This window comes from Notolabrus celidotus, chromosome 18 (genome assembly GCF_009762535.1).
Source record: "Notolabrus celidotus isolate fNotCel1 chromosome 18, fNotCel1.pri, whole genome shotgun sequence".
NCBI lineage: Eukaryota > Metazoa > Chordata > Actinopteri > Labriformes > Labridae > Notolabrus > Notolabrus celidotus.
The window spans coordinates 16,471,234-16,487,908 of NC_048289.1; the positions used below are offsets into that span (position 1 = coordinate 16,471,234).

Genomic DNA, 16,675 nt, shown 5'->3' on the forward strand with positions numbered 1-16,675 from the left:
TTTTTCAGTTGGTATCGCAGTCCAAAGTATATTGCTGATGCAGTCTTAGTGCATCATCCATTCATTATCTTGACCGCTTATCCCGTTAGGGGTAATGGGGGGCTGGAGCCTATCCCAGCTGGCTTTGGGCGGAAGGCAGGGTACACTCTGTACAGGTCGCCAACCTATCACAGGGCTAACACAGAGAGACAGACAACCATTCATGCACACCCTCACACATACGGGCAATTTGGAGTGACTAATCAACCTGGTGAGCATATTTTTGGACTGTGGGAGGAAGCCGGAGTAACCAGAGAGAACCCACGCATGCACTGGGAGAACAAGCAAACTCCTCACAGAAAGGCGCCTGCCTGGCCGGGGATTCAAACCAGGAACCCTCTAGCTGTGAGGCAACAGCGCTACCCACTGCACCACCATGCAGCCCCTCCTAGAGAATCAGTTCATCAAAAAAAAAGTGAAAATTCAATGTATTTTACTCATTTTGCATGAACTGAAATTGCATTTTTCTATTTCAATTTTGACAATTAAAGCCTATAGTTTTAACATTTTTAAAAGCTTGTATTAAAGTATTTCATTTTGAGTTACTTTCCCCATGTTTAGTCATAACAAATAATGCAACTTTTTACAATATTGTAATTTTTGGAGATGCACAAGTATTTGGTATCAAACTTTCACATACTACTTACAATCTGTGCTGCGTGCTCTCCACTGGCTCCCAGTCCGTCACAGGATTGATATTAAGATTGCACTTTTGACATACAAGGCGCTAAATGGATTGGCACCATCCATCGGCTGATCTTCTCCATTTTCATAACCCAGCTCGAGCACTGAGGTCAACAAACCATGCAGCTGCCCCTGGATGTGCCTAAAAGTCGCCTTAAAACCCGGGGGGACCTAACCTTTCAGCAGCGGCCCCAAAGCTCTGAAATGGCTTGCCACTCCAATTAAGACCGGCTACCACTGTTGAATGTTTTAAGTCTTTGTTGAAGACACATCTCTTCTATTTGGCCTTCTCCTCGTGAAGAGGACAGTAATATCCTGATATGTTGTGTTGTGTATTGTTGTCTTCATGTACTTTTTACCTTGTAAAGCACTTTTGCCAACACTGGTTGTTTTTAAATGTGCTATATAAATAAAGTTGACTTGACTTGACACTTGCAGTGTAATTAACAGACGAACATTACACGCCACATATTTTTGTAACAAAAAGTTTTTATTGGCTTTTCTAATCCGTTCATCATCTCAATAACAGGTACAGCCTGGGAAATCATATCACAAGGGGTCTAGAACAAATAAGACAAAGGAATGGGGAGGCTTCTGCTACAAAATTTGGTATTGAGTTGACAGTCAGAAAAAAAGCCATACAAAAATGTCTTTATCATGCATACTGGAGAAAAACTCAAAAAAAAATTGAGAACACACATTTTTAGTGTTTTTGTACATTTTTGTAAACAATGTCCTTCTAGAGATCATATCAAAACACGTTATGGCAAGTAACAAAAATAAGGGATATAACATGAGAAAAATGAATGTTCTATGAGGCATCTAGAATGCAACACTGCTTGGCGTGGATGTTTTTACAGAAAAAGAACGAAATACATTTGCATTTTGACGAGTCACTTGCTCTATAATTGTAAACACAGGCAGTGTTACATGATTATACATTATGTCGAACCTATACTACAAATATTTCCACTACATACATGAAACGCGTGTCCCTGCTTTCTTACGCTTTAGTGATATGAGGTATATTTAGGTCAATCTTATTGTCATTTTTTCTTCTAACAACTCTCACCCGCTTGTTTTCTCTCCTTTAAAAGCATAGTGTGTGTTTGGAGTGAGGTGGCTGGTCAGTCAGTCTTTGTTCCCTGTGATCTGAGCAGCTTCAAAGTCTCTTGGCTGTGGAGCTCACAGACATAGGAAAAGGAAAGTGGAAGGGGTGGGGGTTGAGGTGGGGGGGGTTCGGCTCACAGGAAATCAACTAAATTAAATATCAACCCTGGCTGCCAGGATAGAATGGCTTTAGCCACGGAAGACAAAGAAGGCCATTGTTTATTTTTGTGAGTGCAGGGCTGCATTTTGGGAAGGGGCTGTGAGTCTAACTAAACTTGGATTCTGTTTTTTTGTAACTGTGTAATTGAAGCAGTTTTTTGCGACTACAACTAACAGTGGGATTTAAAAAATCATTTAAAAAACAGTAGAGGGAGAAGATAGGGATGTAGGTCCGGTGATTACTTGCCAACAAAATGTCTGCTACAGAGTTCTATTGTGTCTAGTGGAGAATAAATAAAAGGGTTTAGGTATGCATTCAACATACCCAGGGGGTCTAAAGATATAAGGGTTCCAGCATGTCAGCCCGTCTCTCAAAAACACTTAAATACAAAGAGGTACTCTCAAAATATTGTATAACAAAATTATGGCAAATCATCTTTTTACATCACCCGACAAACTGTAGAAAAGAAAAGAAAAGAATAACCCAGACCCCACCCCCCTCTTCTACCCTTGAGAATAAGCAACAAAATACATTTAGATGCCCATGGTCATGCCTAGTCAACCCTTTGCAAAGCCCATTTAACAATAATCCAGCCCACCCCTTCCTCCCTTCCTCCCACCCTCCCACCCAATACCCATCCAATCCCCCCTCCCCTCCCATCCCCTTTTCACAGTTTTCTCCTCTCAAAATAATATTATTAACCATAAGCATAATATTCACGGATCATAGATGCAAACTGAATGGGTTGTTGTTGACAATGTTGATTTGTTTAAAAAAGTGCTTGTTTGATTCCACTGACATAAAAAAAAGGAACAGCAAGGCGTGGAGTAGAAAAGTGGTGACTTTTTTAAAAATGAAAAAAATCGTTTCAGCAATAGAATGATTTAAAAAAAAAAAACAACAACTCCAGATTTCATTTACAGAAAGCTGTGACAGCAATGAGATTTAACTTAACCTAAGCTGTGTCTTTTGTTTACTGGCCACAGGTGGTTCAACAGGCATCCTCATCTGACACTTTATACCGACAGTCATGTTTGAACACCTTCTTCACTTATGAGCATGTTAGCATGTCATGGCCTGAACTCCACTACAATTTTATACTACCTCGTGTAGGAAATGCGGCTCTCAAAAGAAGTGTGGATGTCCTCACATTGACACAACAGTACCATAATCTCAAAAAAGCTAAATGCAGTAGAAACCGAACATGGTCGTGTATTGAATTTTTTTTGTTGTTGTTCTGACTAGTTTAAAAGAAACAAAACACAGATAAGAAAATCAAAGCTTTGTAGTCTCAAAGTACACCTGTAAAAATTGTGCTAATTGCATCTCATAATACAAAGTCTCATCACACAATTTTGCCTATTTTCCTGAGTTAATACGCTTCTTGTAACAGACAATATATACTTTTTTTGCCATTTGAATTCTGGGCCTTTCCCTGCCACAATGTTATTATTATTGAAATCATCAACATTATTCATTATTACTTTACAATGGTATGATGATTGGTAAAACACAATAGTTCAGATAAAGAAAAAAAAAAATCAAGCAAGTTTATAGCTACCCTCTAAATGTTTTAAATTACATTTAAATCTACGGTACGTTCATATCAAAAACACTACTCGTAAACAAAATTTGAGCGACTAAATACATAATAAAAATGAGAATATTTAAAAAATTGCATTTGAGGCCATGGAAGACCCTCCCTGGTCGTTTTTGTATTAACATTAATGGCAGTGTTTAAAAAACTTTGCTACAAGAACAAAATTAGGATGGGTACAGGGACCGCATGGACAGCAACAGAACAGCCCCTACTGGATTCACCTCGTTTGACCCTTATCTGAAACTTTGGCTTGTCGGGGTTTTGATCCTGTACTCACTGGCTCACTGACGTCAGCTAACAAACTGGTATACCTGAGAATTCTGACACTGGAGTCCGTATTCGGTGGTCGACCTCTGTCCCAGGATCGCTTCCGTAGCCCAGAGGGGTCTGCCGCCCGGACTTGAACTGGGAGCCAAAGGCCTGGGCGAAGTTCTCGATCTGATACGTTGTTTCTTTAGGCGGGTTCAGCGGGGACAGGTCTGGGTAGCTGGAGCCGTTGGTAGGTGCAGCGCTCCCTGCGACTTTGGGCTGCTGCCCCTTGGAGCCCTCTGCCTGGGTAGTCAGGTCCTGGGGAGGTAGGTTGAAGGTGCCAGGAGAGTGCTGCTTCTCCAACTGCTCAGTCAGCTCCTGAGATGGAGTCAGCTGCTGGTGGCTTGTAGGTTCCAGGCTAATGTGGTAGCCTGCCTGGGAGGGGGAGCCGACAAGCATGCCGTAATGGGACTTGGAGGAAGACGAAGAGGAGGTGGATGAAGGGGTGACAATGGGCAGTGGGGAGGACACAGCAGGCGGATAGCCACAATCCAGTGGGGATGTGGTGTATACGTGTTTGTCGGAGAACAGGGGTCCTGTGGGACTGGAGCTGCTGGACAGGAGTGGGAAAGGCCCTGTGGGGCCAAGGCTGGGAAAGGGCCCACTATGGCTGGTGCGCTCCAGGGCTTGCAGGAGGAACTTTGAGTACTCGCTCATCACTGCTGTTTTGTCCCCACCATTGGGCGAGTCATCCTCCAGCTCAGGGGTCACAGGGGCTGCCGGCTGCAGGTCCACATGGTGTGGGTGGTCCGACAGGTCAAAAGTCACATCGTGGTGGTGTGACACCTCTGGTTTATGGCTATAATGGTCTAACAGGCTCTGCAGAACCTCATCTGGAATGCCCGACTTGTCGTGCTTGAGTTCCAGAGGCGAGGAGTCCAGCATGGCCAGAGTGGGTTCAGGCCCCAGGGAGCCCTGGATTACACTACTGCCCTGGGGCGCCATGTGCAGCGAGCTGGCTCCATAGTCATTGTTAACTGCATGGAGGTAGCGCCGCTTTTTCACAAACTGCATTGCATCATCGTAGTTGCTGGTGGTAGTGGGCCCCTGCTTGTTGCCCACAGCTCCCTGGAGTAGACCCATGTTATCAAGGCCAGAACCCTCCACGTGATCCATGTTGCCCGACTTTTGTCCCAACTGTTTTTGTCCATCTGCACCGTCCTCCAGAGAGAGAAGGCCCTTGTCTAGGCCTTTACGGCCAGCTTTTTTAAAGACCAATTTGGGAGTGCGTCCCTGCATGTTGGGGCCTGAGCCCGAGGGGTGCTCCATGCCATAGTCCTGCAGGCCCAGGTCTCGGGCCATCCCCCCTGAGGCTGATGCCATTGATGCTGAGGCATTTTTCTTCCTCTTGCGCTCGCCGCCCTCGCCATTTTTGGACTTGGCCCTCTTGCGTCCGGAGGTGGTAGAGTTTCCCTGAGTGAGTGAATAGCTGCCATGGCCTAGCTCTGCCTCGCTGAGTTCCAGCATGCTTGGATCCAGGCCCTTCTTTATGGCTTCTCCACAAGTTCGTTTGTGCTTCAGTAACCGGTCTGTTCTTGAGAAAAACTAGAAGTAGACAAGAGAAGGACGGGGGGGAGAAACAGAAGCTCAGTCTCCTCTGATCGATAGTCCTTAAACACTTCAAAATACTGCACAGCTACAGTAGTTCCTTAGATCACTGAATTACACGAGAAACATTTTATTCCATGACCTTTTCTGGCATGACTAATCCGATTGACATGAGGATTTAGTGATTTGAGTGTGGCAACCAGAGAAAGGCTAAATTTAGAATTGACTTCTTGCTAATGAAAACAATAATACAAATTACACTATTTCATAAAAAATTGTATTCAAAGCATTAAGCATTTGCTTATACAACTGACCAAAACACACATAAGATTAAAAGGGAAAACAGAGGTAAGCTACTTAGCACAGAGAAAACATGTGGCCTACTTGTTGGCAGGTATCGCAGCGATATGGCTTCTCGCCACTGTGTGTCCTCTTGTGTCGCTCCATATGGTACTTCTGTATAAAACGCATGTTGCACTGGTCACAGCTAAAAGGCTTCTCTCCTGTGAGAGAAGGAGGAGACAGGATTGGGGCTTGTGTCACAACAACACTAATACAGTAGGTGACATGTGAAGGAAGTCACTCCAATTAGATAACGATAAATTACAGTACTTATCCAATTGCAGCAACTCACCACTGTGGATCTTCTCGTGCCGCTGGAGCAGGTACTTCTGTATGAAGCTCATGTTACACTGACTGCACCGGAAAGGCCTCTCACCTGTGCGATCAAGAGTACAACCGCCCACGCATCACATTAATGAACGCCCACTTCATTTAACTCTATTCACAATGAAGTCATAATGTAAACAAACCAGAGGCATTTTGAAAAACTCATACTGCAAGGACACAACTCAATTAAATGTAATATATAACTACATAACTGCATAATAGGGATTATGAAATATGGACAAGAGAAAAGGTAGAGGTTAAAAAAATTAATTTCATTTTTCTTTTAAATTACTTTTAAGCTCAAGTTTAAAAAAGGTCATGGGAGGAATTCCCAGAAAAGAGAATGACTAAGCTGTCCAGAAATATGTGAGTAATCATTGAGTCATCCTAGGCTAGGGTGATTGTCTGGTTTGAAATGAGGCCCCAAGCTCTCCCAGAGAAGGGAACATTATGAGCCCAGTAAGGAAAAAGTGAAGACCAGTTTTTGTAATATTTAGCTAATTTAGAGTTTTTGTTTCCTGTGTTAAACAATAGTAAAAAAGCATTATACCAGATCCAATGTTAATTAATCTTTAGTTCTATATTTGATAAACAAGAAACCTTAATACCAGATTTCTAATGTTTTGATTGAGAAGCAACAAAACTGTCTGACAAAATCTTGTCTTAAGAGAGCGCAGAGTTCTCCAGTTCAGTTTCTGACTGAACCTGTTTGTTGGAACATTATGAATTCAACCTCAAGGTGTGTGAAACATTGATGGATGTAGCTGCTTCTGAATACTAACTTTCAGGATTCCAAAAAACATTGACGAGCAGTGAAAGCCTCTCACCTGTGTGTATGAGCACATGTCTGCGCAAGTGGTAGGAGCTGCGGAAGGCAGCATTACAGTGCACACAGATATGTGGTTTCGAGTTGGGAGATAGGCAGGCTCCCTCCGCATCCATCATCATGCCCTTTAATAAGGAAACACAAGAGGACAATTAGTTCATAAGTAAAAGTGAAAAAAAACTGTTTACTTTTCCCAGTATATAAGCAAAGCTCAGACTGTTAGATGTAATTATGGAAGGCATTCTTTCCATGAAAATGCTTCTCTTTTTCGCGTTATTTACCTTTGAAGCATCGTTGCGTTTTCTTCTTGCTTTCCCTCCCTGCCCGTCCCCGTTGCTTCTCCGCCCTCTTCTACCTGAGGACTCTTTTGGCTCTTTACCAGGTCTTCCAGGCATCTGAGGACAAAAAAATAGTTGAACACACCAGTCTTTAAAGGGTGAATTAAGGCCACGTTTGCCATTGCTCAAGAAACAGTAGTTCACTGAGCCAGCTCTGAAAACAGTGAGACCGGAAACTGAAAAATAAACATCTCCAACTTGACAAAACAACAACAAAGTATTATTTGAAATAAGACTTAAGGTGGCAACCCCATCTTACCTGCTCTCCAAGGGAGCGAACATTGCTGAGGCTGAGGTCATGGAGCAGCATGTTCTGGTGATTTTGGTGGTGGTTGCCAAAAGACATGTCCTGCATGTCGTTGCCACTCTTCCCCGCGCCCCCTCCAACACAGTTCATCCCGACACCACCGCTATAGAGGGGCATGCGGTAGTCCAGCTCACTTGGCCTCTCCTGTTTAATGCCCATGCTATGGAGGAAGCCGCCCGTGTTCACAGTTGTAGCACCCTGGTTGTCTGGGGGTGTGTCAGGCTCTTTCTTGAGGATCATTTCCTGGGGAAGCTCGCCCATAACTGACTGGGAGGCCAGCCGTGTGAAGCTGGTGACAGGGGGCAGGTGGCTAAACATGAGCATACCTGGGGCAAAGTTGGGGTCCATGCCACCACTGCGCAAAAACTCATTGCCTAATTTGTCCTGGATAATACTCATGGTGGTTGTTTTGCGTGTGCAGGGAAGAAGGAGGGCGGTAAATCTAAAGAGGAATGCAGGAGAAGAATATCCTGAAAGAGAGGGCAGATACAAAAAGCAATGTTATGTCACATTTTGTTCTCTTATTATTATTATTATTGATCTCGTTTTAAGTCTTTTGGAAACTTTGTAACCTCCACACAGACTTAACAGTTTACTGTGTGCACTACAATGTTCTCTGAATTTCCTGTCAGTCGTGCATTAAATACCTAATTGGATTTATTAGGCTTTACCTAACGTAACACTGAGCACAGAATCTGGAAACCTTAATCAGTGCTTAGAAAAATTACATTTACCCTGAAAAAAAATCATTTCAGACCTCTACATTGTCAAACAGAAAAGGTAAAAAGTACATAAATATCTGGTGTTTCTTTACAAACATGAGGCCTGTTGGAATATTTGGAAAACAACATGAGTAAACACAGTTGATAACTTATAATTTAATTATCATTAATTCAATTGTAGAGGACAAAATAACACAGAAACCCTACTGTGAAAACAAGGGACGACAAAATCAAAGCATTCCACTGTTATAAAAAAAACAAATAAAATGAGCTGGATGACAATTTGGATCTAAATGCAGACAAACAAACTACATTTGACAATTGAATCCACACTTACTTACAATTCACAATAACTAGGAGATGCTTTGATACACTAACTGAGTGCATAGATGTGGTAAAATATGACTTTAAGATATGAGATGCACTGTGGATCAATAAAATACATGATCCATGTTTTGAGAAGGGTTTGTTAGAGTGACTAGAAATGGTGAAACTCTGCAAAATGCAATGTTCAGGTGTACGTGGTATCTGTACAGCTGAACATAAGACAGTGTAGGTCTTCCTCCTCCCTCCACCTCTCGGTGCCCTCTGCCCGTCTCAGCACCATGGGGAGCAGAGCTTTCTGTCGCTCTCCCAACTCTGAAACTCACTCCCACCAGACATCCGAAACTCTGACTCACTACCCCTGTTCAAATCAAAACTCAAAACCCACCTGTTTTAAACGGCATTATCTGCCTTATTTTAACTTGGTGTTACTCTGCTTTTTGTTTTTACTTATTATATGGCGTTGTTTTATTTATTGCCTTTTAGTCTTTCTGTAAAGTGACCTTATGTGTTGAGAAAGGCGCTTTTAACCCTAGAACACTATCGCTGGGTGATTTTCACCCGAGCAAACACATTTACGTGATGTTCATTATGTTGCGTTTTTCTGGGTGTCAGGGGTCTATCGGTAGCTTCAGCATCGTCTTTGAAGGCGTCTGTGTTTCCCTACTCCAAAACCCGCTTTTTCCTACAGGTACATGTTTGGGTGATTTTTTTGTTTCTCTCTCCTGCAGCTGTTTGTGTGTCAAGGAGACTGTGCCTTCACCACAGAACTCTCAAATGTCCCAGGAATGGATGGACTGAACCCCAAGTTTCCACTTTCATCATCGGTTGTTTTGAAATTTTTGGTCCTGAATTCCACATTTTCAGAGAGGTGCTGGTTCACTTGCCTGGGCACTGCCGATGTGCCCTTGAGCAAGGCGCCAAACCCCAACTGCTCAGGATGCACTGGTTGATGGCAGTATCCTCACTCTGACATCTCTCCCTAAGCATGTTGACTGCATGTGTGTGCATTGTATGTATATACCAAAAAAACTGTATGTGTAGCGAGTCCAAAAAAGTGCCAAGTGAAAAAATTTAATTTCCCAACTGGGGATTAATAAAGTACCTTTCTAATGTATCATCATATTTTGATATAATTTGATGAAAAGTACTTTTTTATTGAGTATATAATATGGGGTAAAAAAACACAATAAGTTAGTGACGGTGTTAAATGTATTATTATTATTATTATTATCATTATCATTATTATTATTATTATTATTATTATTATCATCAGTGTAAAATAAGAAGGAAAGGGAGCCTGTACAAGGTATAATCCACGTCTCGCATTGTTCTACTTGCGACATTTAGTAACACATGTGACTTGGATTGCAGCCAGAATAAAATCCGTGTAGTAGCACGCTTTGATCACTGTTAGAATGACATTCAAGCTGTTTTAACACTTCCATGAATGTTAGGCAACACCAGGTGCCATTCTTGTGCACAAAACCGGGTGAATTTCGTTGCAATATTAATCGCCTCACCACACTTTGTGTAAAACAAAACGATATTTAGGTCAAATCCAAGCCAGACATTTCATTTGAGTCAGGCTCAGTCGGATCATGACTCTACGTGTTAAGAAACGAGGACGAAAGAAACGACTGAAGTGAGGATTTATTGTTTAGTGGAGCCCTGCTGCCGACCATTTGGCTTCCCGACACTGAATTCAAAGCGGATGAGCTTTTGTGATGCATAATAGTTAGCCAGCTAGTTAGCATAGCTAGCCGGTTAGCCACAATGAGACACAATCAACTCACCTTTACAATCAAAACACTCGACTTTCGACGTCCAATAAACCCCTGATAGAAACCCCCGAAAAGTGAAACAATACTAAACCGTGTATGATCTGTAATAAGCAGCATTAGCAGTGAATGTATTTCATATTTTTACCCCTTGATGAGCATGTTACTTAACGTTAGTGCTGCTATCAAGCTAGCTAACGCTTAAACCGTTTGATGATATTAACACATTTACTGATTATAATGAAGGGAATGCTGTGAAGGGAATGCCTTCTATTCAAATATCAGAATGTATTCACATGAAAGTTGAAATAATAATACATATTTTCTCATTTAACAGCATGTTTGTGTTAAAAACAGCAGTGGCACAAATTGCTCATTCTCCTATTCCAAGCTTTGATGACGCTCGTGAAATCAAATCTGTCTGGCGCTCTATTTATTGTTAGCTAACTTTAACTCTGAAGTACAACCAGGGGGATGCTTACCAATTTAGCTACCAAAACATTCTTCGGTAAAAGCAGCACATGTGGACTACAGAGATCCGATGACTGGGCTAAAAACAACTCCACGCATTAAAAGGCAGCTGTGTTTATAACAATCAAGCAGCCATGAGCTAGCTAAGGTAGCCGCTAGCTGCTGCCCAGACTGAAAACCCGCATTACGGCCCATGCAACAGAAACAATGATGCTGGCTCTGAATGCATCTCCGTTCACGCCGAGCCAGACAATTCACCGTCGCTCAAATCTCGACAAAGCCACAGCATTTACGAGCAACGAAATCCAATCTGATTTCACACTTACCTACACATGACCGCAGATGGTTTCAAACGTGCCTGTATGCGCTCTGTATTCGCCGCTTTTGGGGTTTTTATTGCCAAAACATTGTTCTCCGGCGGTGGCTGCTTTCTTCCATCTTGTCTTGGCGCGGGGAATTATGGGTGTAGCGGACGGGTCGTGAGAGGAGACAGGCGAAGGCTTGCCGAGGTTTGAGAGAACCTCACTGGACAACACGAGAAAACTTTGGGGCTCTATAGGAATGTAAACAAGCAGGGACACATTAACATTTACACATACTGCAATGAAGAGACATGGCGTCCTGCAATTCTTTGCCTTTGTGCGTAATTTTTGGACACCTTTGAGATACATTCAAAATTCTCCCTAACTTATGAAAAACGAATATAGGCTACTGTATGTTGTATCACATAAACGCAAATTGTTAAATGAGTACTTTTCAGTATCTTTTTTAATCAGTTTTTGTAGTACTTTTATATGATTTTAGTTGCTATGTTTTTTGATTGCACCCCAGGAAAATACAGTGTCTGTTTTGGTAAAGGCAAGGCAAGGCAGCTTTATTTGTATTTCATACACGAGGGCAACTCAATGTGCTTTACATTAAAACATTAAAAGCATTGGAAACTTCAGACAAGCATAAAAGAACACGATTAAAATGACAAATATAATAAAACAGAAAAGAAAAGGAAAATTAGAAATATATTAAAAATTATATTAAAATTTTAATTTAAAGTGGGTTAAAATGAGCTAAGATAGGAAGGCAGTGGCAAATAAAAAGATTTTAATCTTTGATTTAAAAGAGGTGAGAGTTGGAGCGGACTTGCAGCTTTCAGGGAGTGTGTTCCAGATATGTGGTGCATCGTTCTGACTCGAGGGACTGAAAGTAGACCAGTACCTGATGACCTCAGAGGTCGAGGTGGTTCATAAAGTAGTAGCAGATCAGCAATGTATTTTGGGCCTAAACAATTCAGTGCTTTATAAACCATCAGTAGGATTTTAAAGTCTATTCTCTGACAGACAGGAAGCCAGTGTAGAGATCTAAGAACTGGAGTGATGTGGTCTACTTTTTTGGTCCTTGTTAGGACTCGAGCAGCAGCATGCTGTATTAGCTGCAGTCATCTGATGGACTTTTTAGGGAGTCCTGTAAAGACACTGTTACAGTAGTCTAGTCTGCTAAAGATAAATGCATGGGCCAGTTTTTCTGCATCCTGCTGAGACATAAGTCCTTTAATCCTTGATATATTGATGACCCTAATGCAGTATTTCTCAATTGCTAAAATACATTTCTGGACATCCACCACGCTTTTTTCAACACTGTAAGCACAAAACCCAATTTTAAAACTACATTCACCAAACTTCTGACTCGTCCTGCAAAACCAAACAATGTTGTCTGATCAAACCCCAAGTCAATCAAAATTAAAACCAAAAATGAGCAGTCATTACACACTACATCAACAAATTGAAAACACAATGCTCAGGATATGAAGCTGTAGAAATAATGTTTATTGTTACCAGTGGTGGACAGTAACAGTACATTTACTTGATTACTTTACTGAAGTACTTTTTTTTAGTATCTGTACTTTACTTGATTATTATTCTTTGGGGGAACTTACTTTTACTCCATTACATTCAGAAGACAATTATTGTACTTTTCACTCCACTACATTTCTATCAATGCTCTAGTTACTCACTACTTTTGCTTTGAGGTCAGCTCATGAATTTCCTTCTCTTTTCTGAAATCTGATCCCTAAGACAGTAAACTGTGTTTGTTTGGTTCTGTTTTTCCCCACGGTTTAATATGGAGAAAACACAGAGCAAATTTCACTCAATTCAGGCAGTTAATTTAGAGGTGGTAATGATGTCTATAATTCTCCACTTGAGCACCCATGGCCATATCTTCAGCCTGTGTTAGAGGTTTTTGAAACGAAGAATGATACGTATCGTTTGAAGTGTTCTCCCTGTTTCCCACTCTGCACAAACATACAAAAATTCACAGTCCAACCTGAGAAAGCGTGTTGAGCTATAACATTTGTTTAATTCCAGATGAACATTTCAAACTAAGTTGTCTGTGCTTGGAGTAACTTAGTTTCTGTTTTTAGTCTATGGTATACTTTTTAGAGATTTCAAGTAATGTTTTTAAATAAACATAATGTAACCAAATGTACTCCTATGTATTCTTGATTGCACTCATGTATTGTGAAAACACAAAGTTTCAAATATTTTTCAAAGAAGTACTTTGAATACTTAAGTATTTTTAAAATGCAAGTACTTCAGAACTTTAACTCAAGTAATAATCTGACAGAACAACTTTCACTTGGATTGAAGTAATATTTGACCAGGAGTATCTATATTTTGACTTAAGTAGCCTAATGACAGTGTACTTTGTCCACCACATATACGCAGATTGTTAAATGAGTACTTTTCAGTATCTTTTAAAATCAGTTTTTGTAGTATATTATATGCTTTTAGTTGCTATGTTTTGTGATTGCACCCCAGGGAAATACAGCGTCGGTTTTGGTAAACCTAATTGATGACACTAATAAATTACAGTAAATTCAATCTGCACCATAGAATCCTCTTCAACTAATATAACATCTGTTCATGAACTTTATAAAACCAGGGTTTTAACTAAATTGAATTCCTGATATGTCCATCAATCCATATCACAGCAAAAAGTTTTGTGATGAAACTTTACAAATGAGCAGATCTGGGCAATGTTCATCTAAATTGTATTCAAAGAGACCCAACTTTAACTTCAAACAAGCTTGCACTAGGCTACAATAGCAAGGCAAAACTGTTCAGATTAAGTGATGGACAGCCCTCTGACCCGACCATGTGGGCTTAGAAAGTGAGACAAAGATACAGACACAGAGAAGCACAGATAGACAGACAGGCAGACGTGCAGACAGCAACAAAAATAACATCAGAGACATTATAGCAATGCCACTTACAACAATAGCAATGTGACTGATCCTAAGAGCAACTGTAATAATGATTAATGTAAGTATTGTTTTTCTATACATAACATTTGTCACATACAACATAGCCTAATGTTAACAGAGCTTTGCACAGATACATTTCAAATGCAAAAAATTGGCATGTACAAATTTGACTTCTGCAGTATCTGCAGATACAAGTCATTACAGTAATATGACGCCAGTGCTCTCTTTTACAAATTGATAATCTTTATGTACCTCACTGTGTTAAACCCATTGGGATCTTTTCAAGCAGGGATTATGGCTTAAAAATGCAAGTCTGTCAGGACAGAATTGGTGTGGAAACAACATTTCTTGTAAATGACACACTGCATACAATTTGGAATGGTCAAGCCCATCAGTTTCCTGATATCATTTATAAGGTTGTAGCCTATGCTTTTACAAATCCAATAATTGAGATTGGTGCATTTAAATACTGTCCTGGACAGGGAAAGGAGAAAACTCGACAACTCTCCCCAAAGTCCCAAAATGCATGGTCGTGACTGCTGCTGTGGATTGATTTGGTGTGCTGTGTGCGGTGTCGTCTGGTGTGTGGTGTGGTGTGGTGTGGTGTGGTGTGGTGAGGTGAGGTGAGGTGAGGTGAGGTGAGGTGAGGTGAGGTGAGGTGAGGTGAGGTGAGGTGAGGTGAGGTGAGGTGAGGTGTGTGAAGTGAGTTGCATGAGATGAAATGAGATGAGATGAGATGAGATCAAGTCAGATCAGATGAGATCAGGTCAGATCAGATCTGATCAGATCTGATCAGATAAGGTATGGTGGGTCGTGTGGTGAGGTGAGATGAGATGGTATGTGCTGAGATGTAATGAGATGAGATTAGGTTTGGTGTACTGAAATAAGGTGAGGTGCATAACATAAGATTACATGAGGTGTGGTGTGGTGTGGTGTGGTGTGGTGTGTTGTATTGTGGTGTGGTGATGTGAGGTGAGGTGCATGGAATGAGATAAGATGAAATGAGCTGTGGTGGTTTAGGTGAGATGAGGTGAGCTGAGCTGATGTTTGGTGTGGGGAGGTGAGATAAGCAGAAATGAAATGAGGTGAGTACAGTACAGTAAAAATCACAATGGTGATACAACGATATACATTTTACCTTACAAGTAAATTATAGGTTATTTGTTCCACAGAACATTGTTATTCCATCTCAAATACACACAGAGTGTAAAAGTATAATATGACTTAGATAAGATGGTATATTGAATTAATTTAGCAAAGAATTAGAAGAAAGGGTCCTAAGAATGAGTTCGCAGCTGGTATAATATTAATGCATTTTATTTTTTAGGTATGAGAGGAGCAAGTACATGAGAGTAAATGCAGAGAGATATTCCTATTTAGTTTCCTATGCATGAATATATGAACCAAATGTCAAAATATAAACTATAATATCTAACTGAATTTGGGTATGCATATCAATACTAGTAAAAGAAAGATGTGAGACCTGATAAATGATAACAGATCACACAGGCTTTATGTCTAGTTATTTCTTCCTGGGATGATGTGATTAAATGCATGCAGGCACCGTTATCAAACAAAGGATAGTTTACAAAAATGTGCAACATTTTAAGATGAGTGGGAAACAAAGCCAAAACAGGAGACTAAAAAGCCTGACTCTAACATATGAGAAGAAGAAGAGAGGCAGATTGCAGTTGAAGTGAAAGTAGTAGTGTTTTTTCTTGTGTGGTGGATGTCCTCACACTGTGAATATTCCTATGAGGCCTTTGGTTTAATTGGTGGTTGTATTCCAATAATCTAGCAGAAAACATTTGGTCTGTGTTTGATGACTTTATTGTAATAAATGTTAAGCCTGGGTGGAACTGGTATTTTGACTGTTTACATAATAATCCTTCAGAGCTTTACTTTTTCCAATGAGGCACTGTAATTTGACATTCAATGCTGGCAAATATAGGAAAACATCAAGACAGCTTCTTAATGGCCCAAAGTCATAAGATAAAGGTGTGAATTTAGCTAAAAGTGATAAAGACATAATTTGATACGGGACATAAATTCAAAGATATTCAATAACAATTAGGTGTGAATGCAGTGTGTTAGATTTGAGCTGACTCATCAGGTGACTCCCCTGTTGTCTGAATTACCTAGAGATACATGTAGGCTGACTCGCCCTGTTAATGTGTCCGTTTGATGAATCATAGCATGTTTCTGATAGCAATGAAAGCCACTTCAATCTGTGGCTGCCATTGTGAAGGTTAATACAAATGTACAGCTCAGGAGACATTTTTTTCTTTGTGTGGCCTGAGTTCAAGTCCTATGTTCTGCCACCCGTCCACTAATTTTACAAAGTCAAAATAAAAGAGAAAAGTTTTACTCAGTCACTGAGTTTGTATACAAACCTAGAGCTGAATGGCTCATTATGTGGAACGCTTCAATTCCTGCTGACAGGAGACTAAGTCCAACTGGATGTCTCCCCCATTCAGTACACCCTATCAGCCTCATGCATGTTTATTTTCAGTTAATTAACATGGTAA

At 40.7% G+C, this 16,675-nt stretch overlaps 1 protein-coding gene across 1 annotated transcript; it reads right to left on the reverse strand.

Annotated features, from left to right (window-relative positions):
• Positions 1-1,192: 1,192 nt before the first annotated feature.
• znf281b (zinc finger protein 281b) lies at positions 1,193-11,406 on the reverse strand. Its single transcript, XM_034707747.1, has 7 exons — positions 11,215-11,406; positions 7,543-8,060; positions 7,227-7,340; positions 6,947-7,070; positions 6,085-6,168; positions 5,835-5,953; positions 1,193-5,447 (listed from the first exon to the last, which is right to left on the reverse strand). Exons 2-7 carry the CDS (start codon positions 7,987-7,989, stop codon positions 3,888-3,890), a joined length of 2,448 nt encoding a protein of 815 aa, XP_034563638.1. The 5' UTR covers positions 7,990-8,060; positions 11,215-11,406; the 3' UTR covers positions 1,193-3,887.
• Between the last annotated feature and the right edge of the window lie 5,269 nt (positions 11,407-16,675).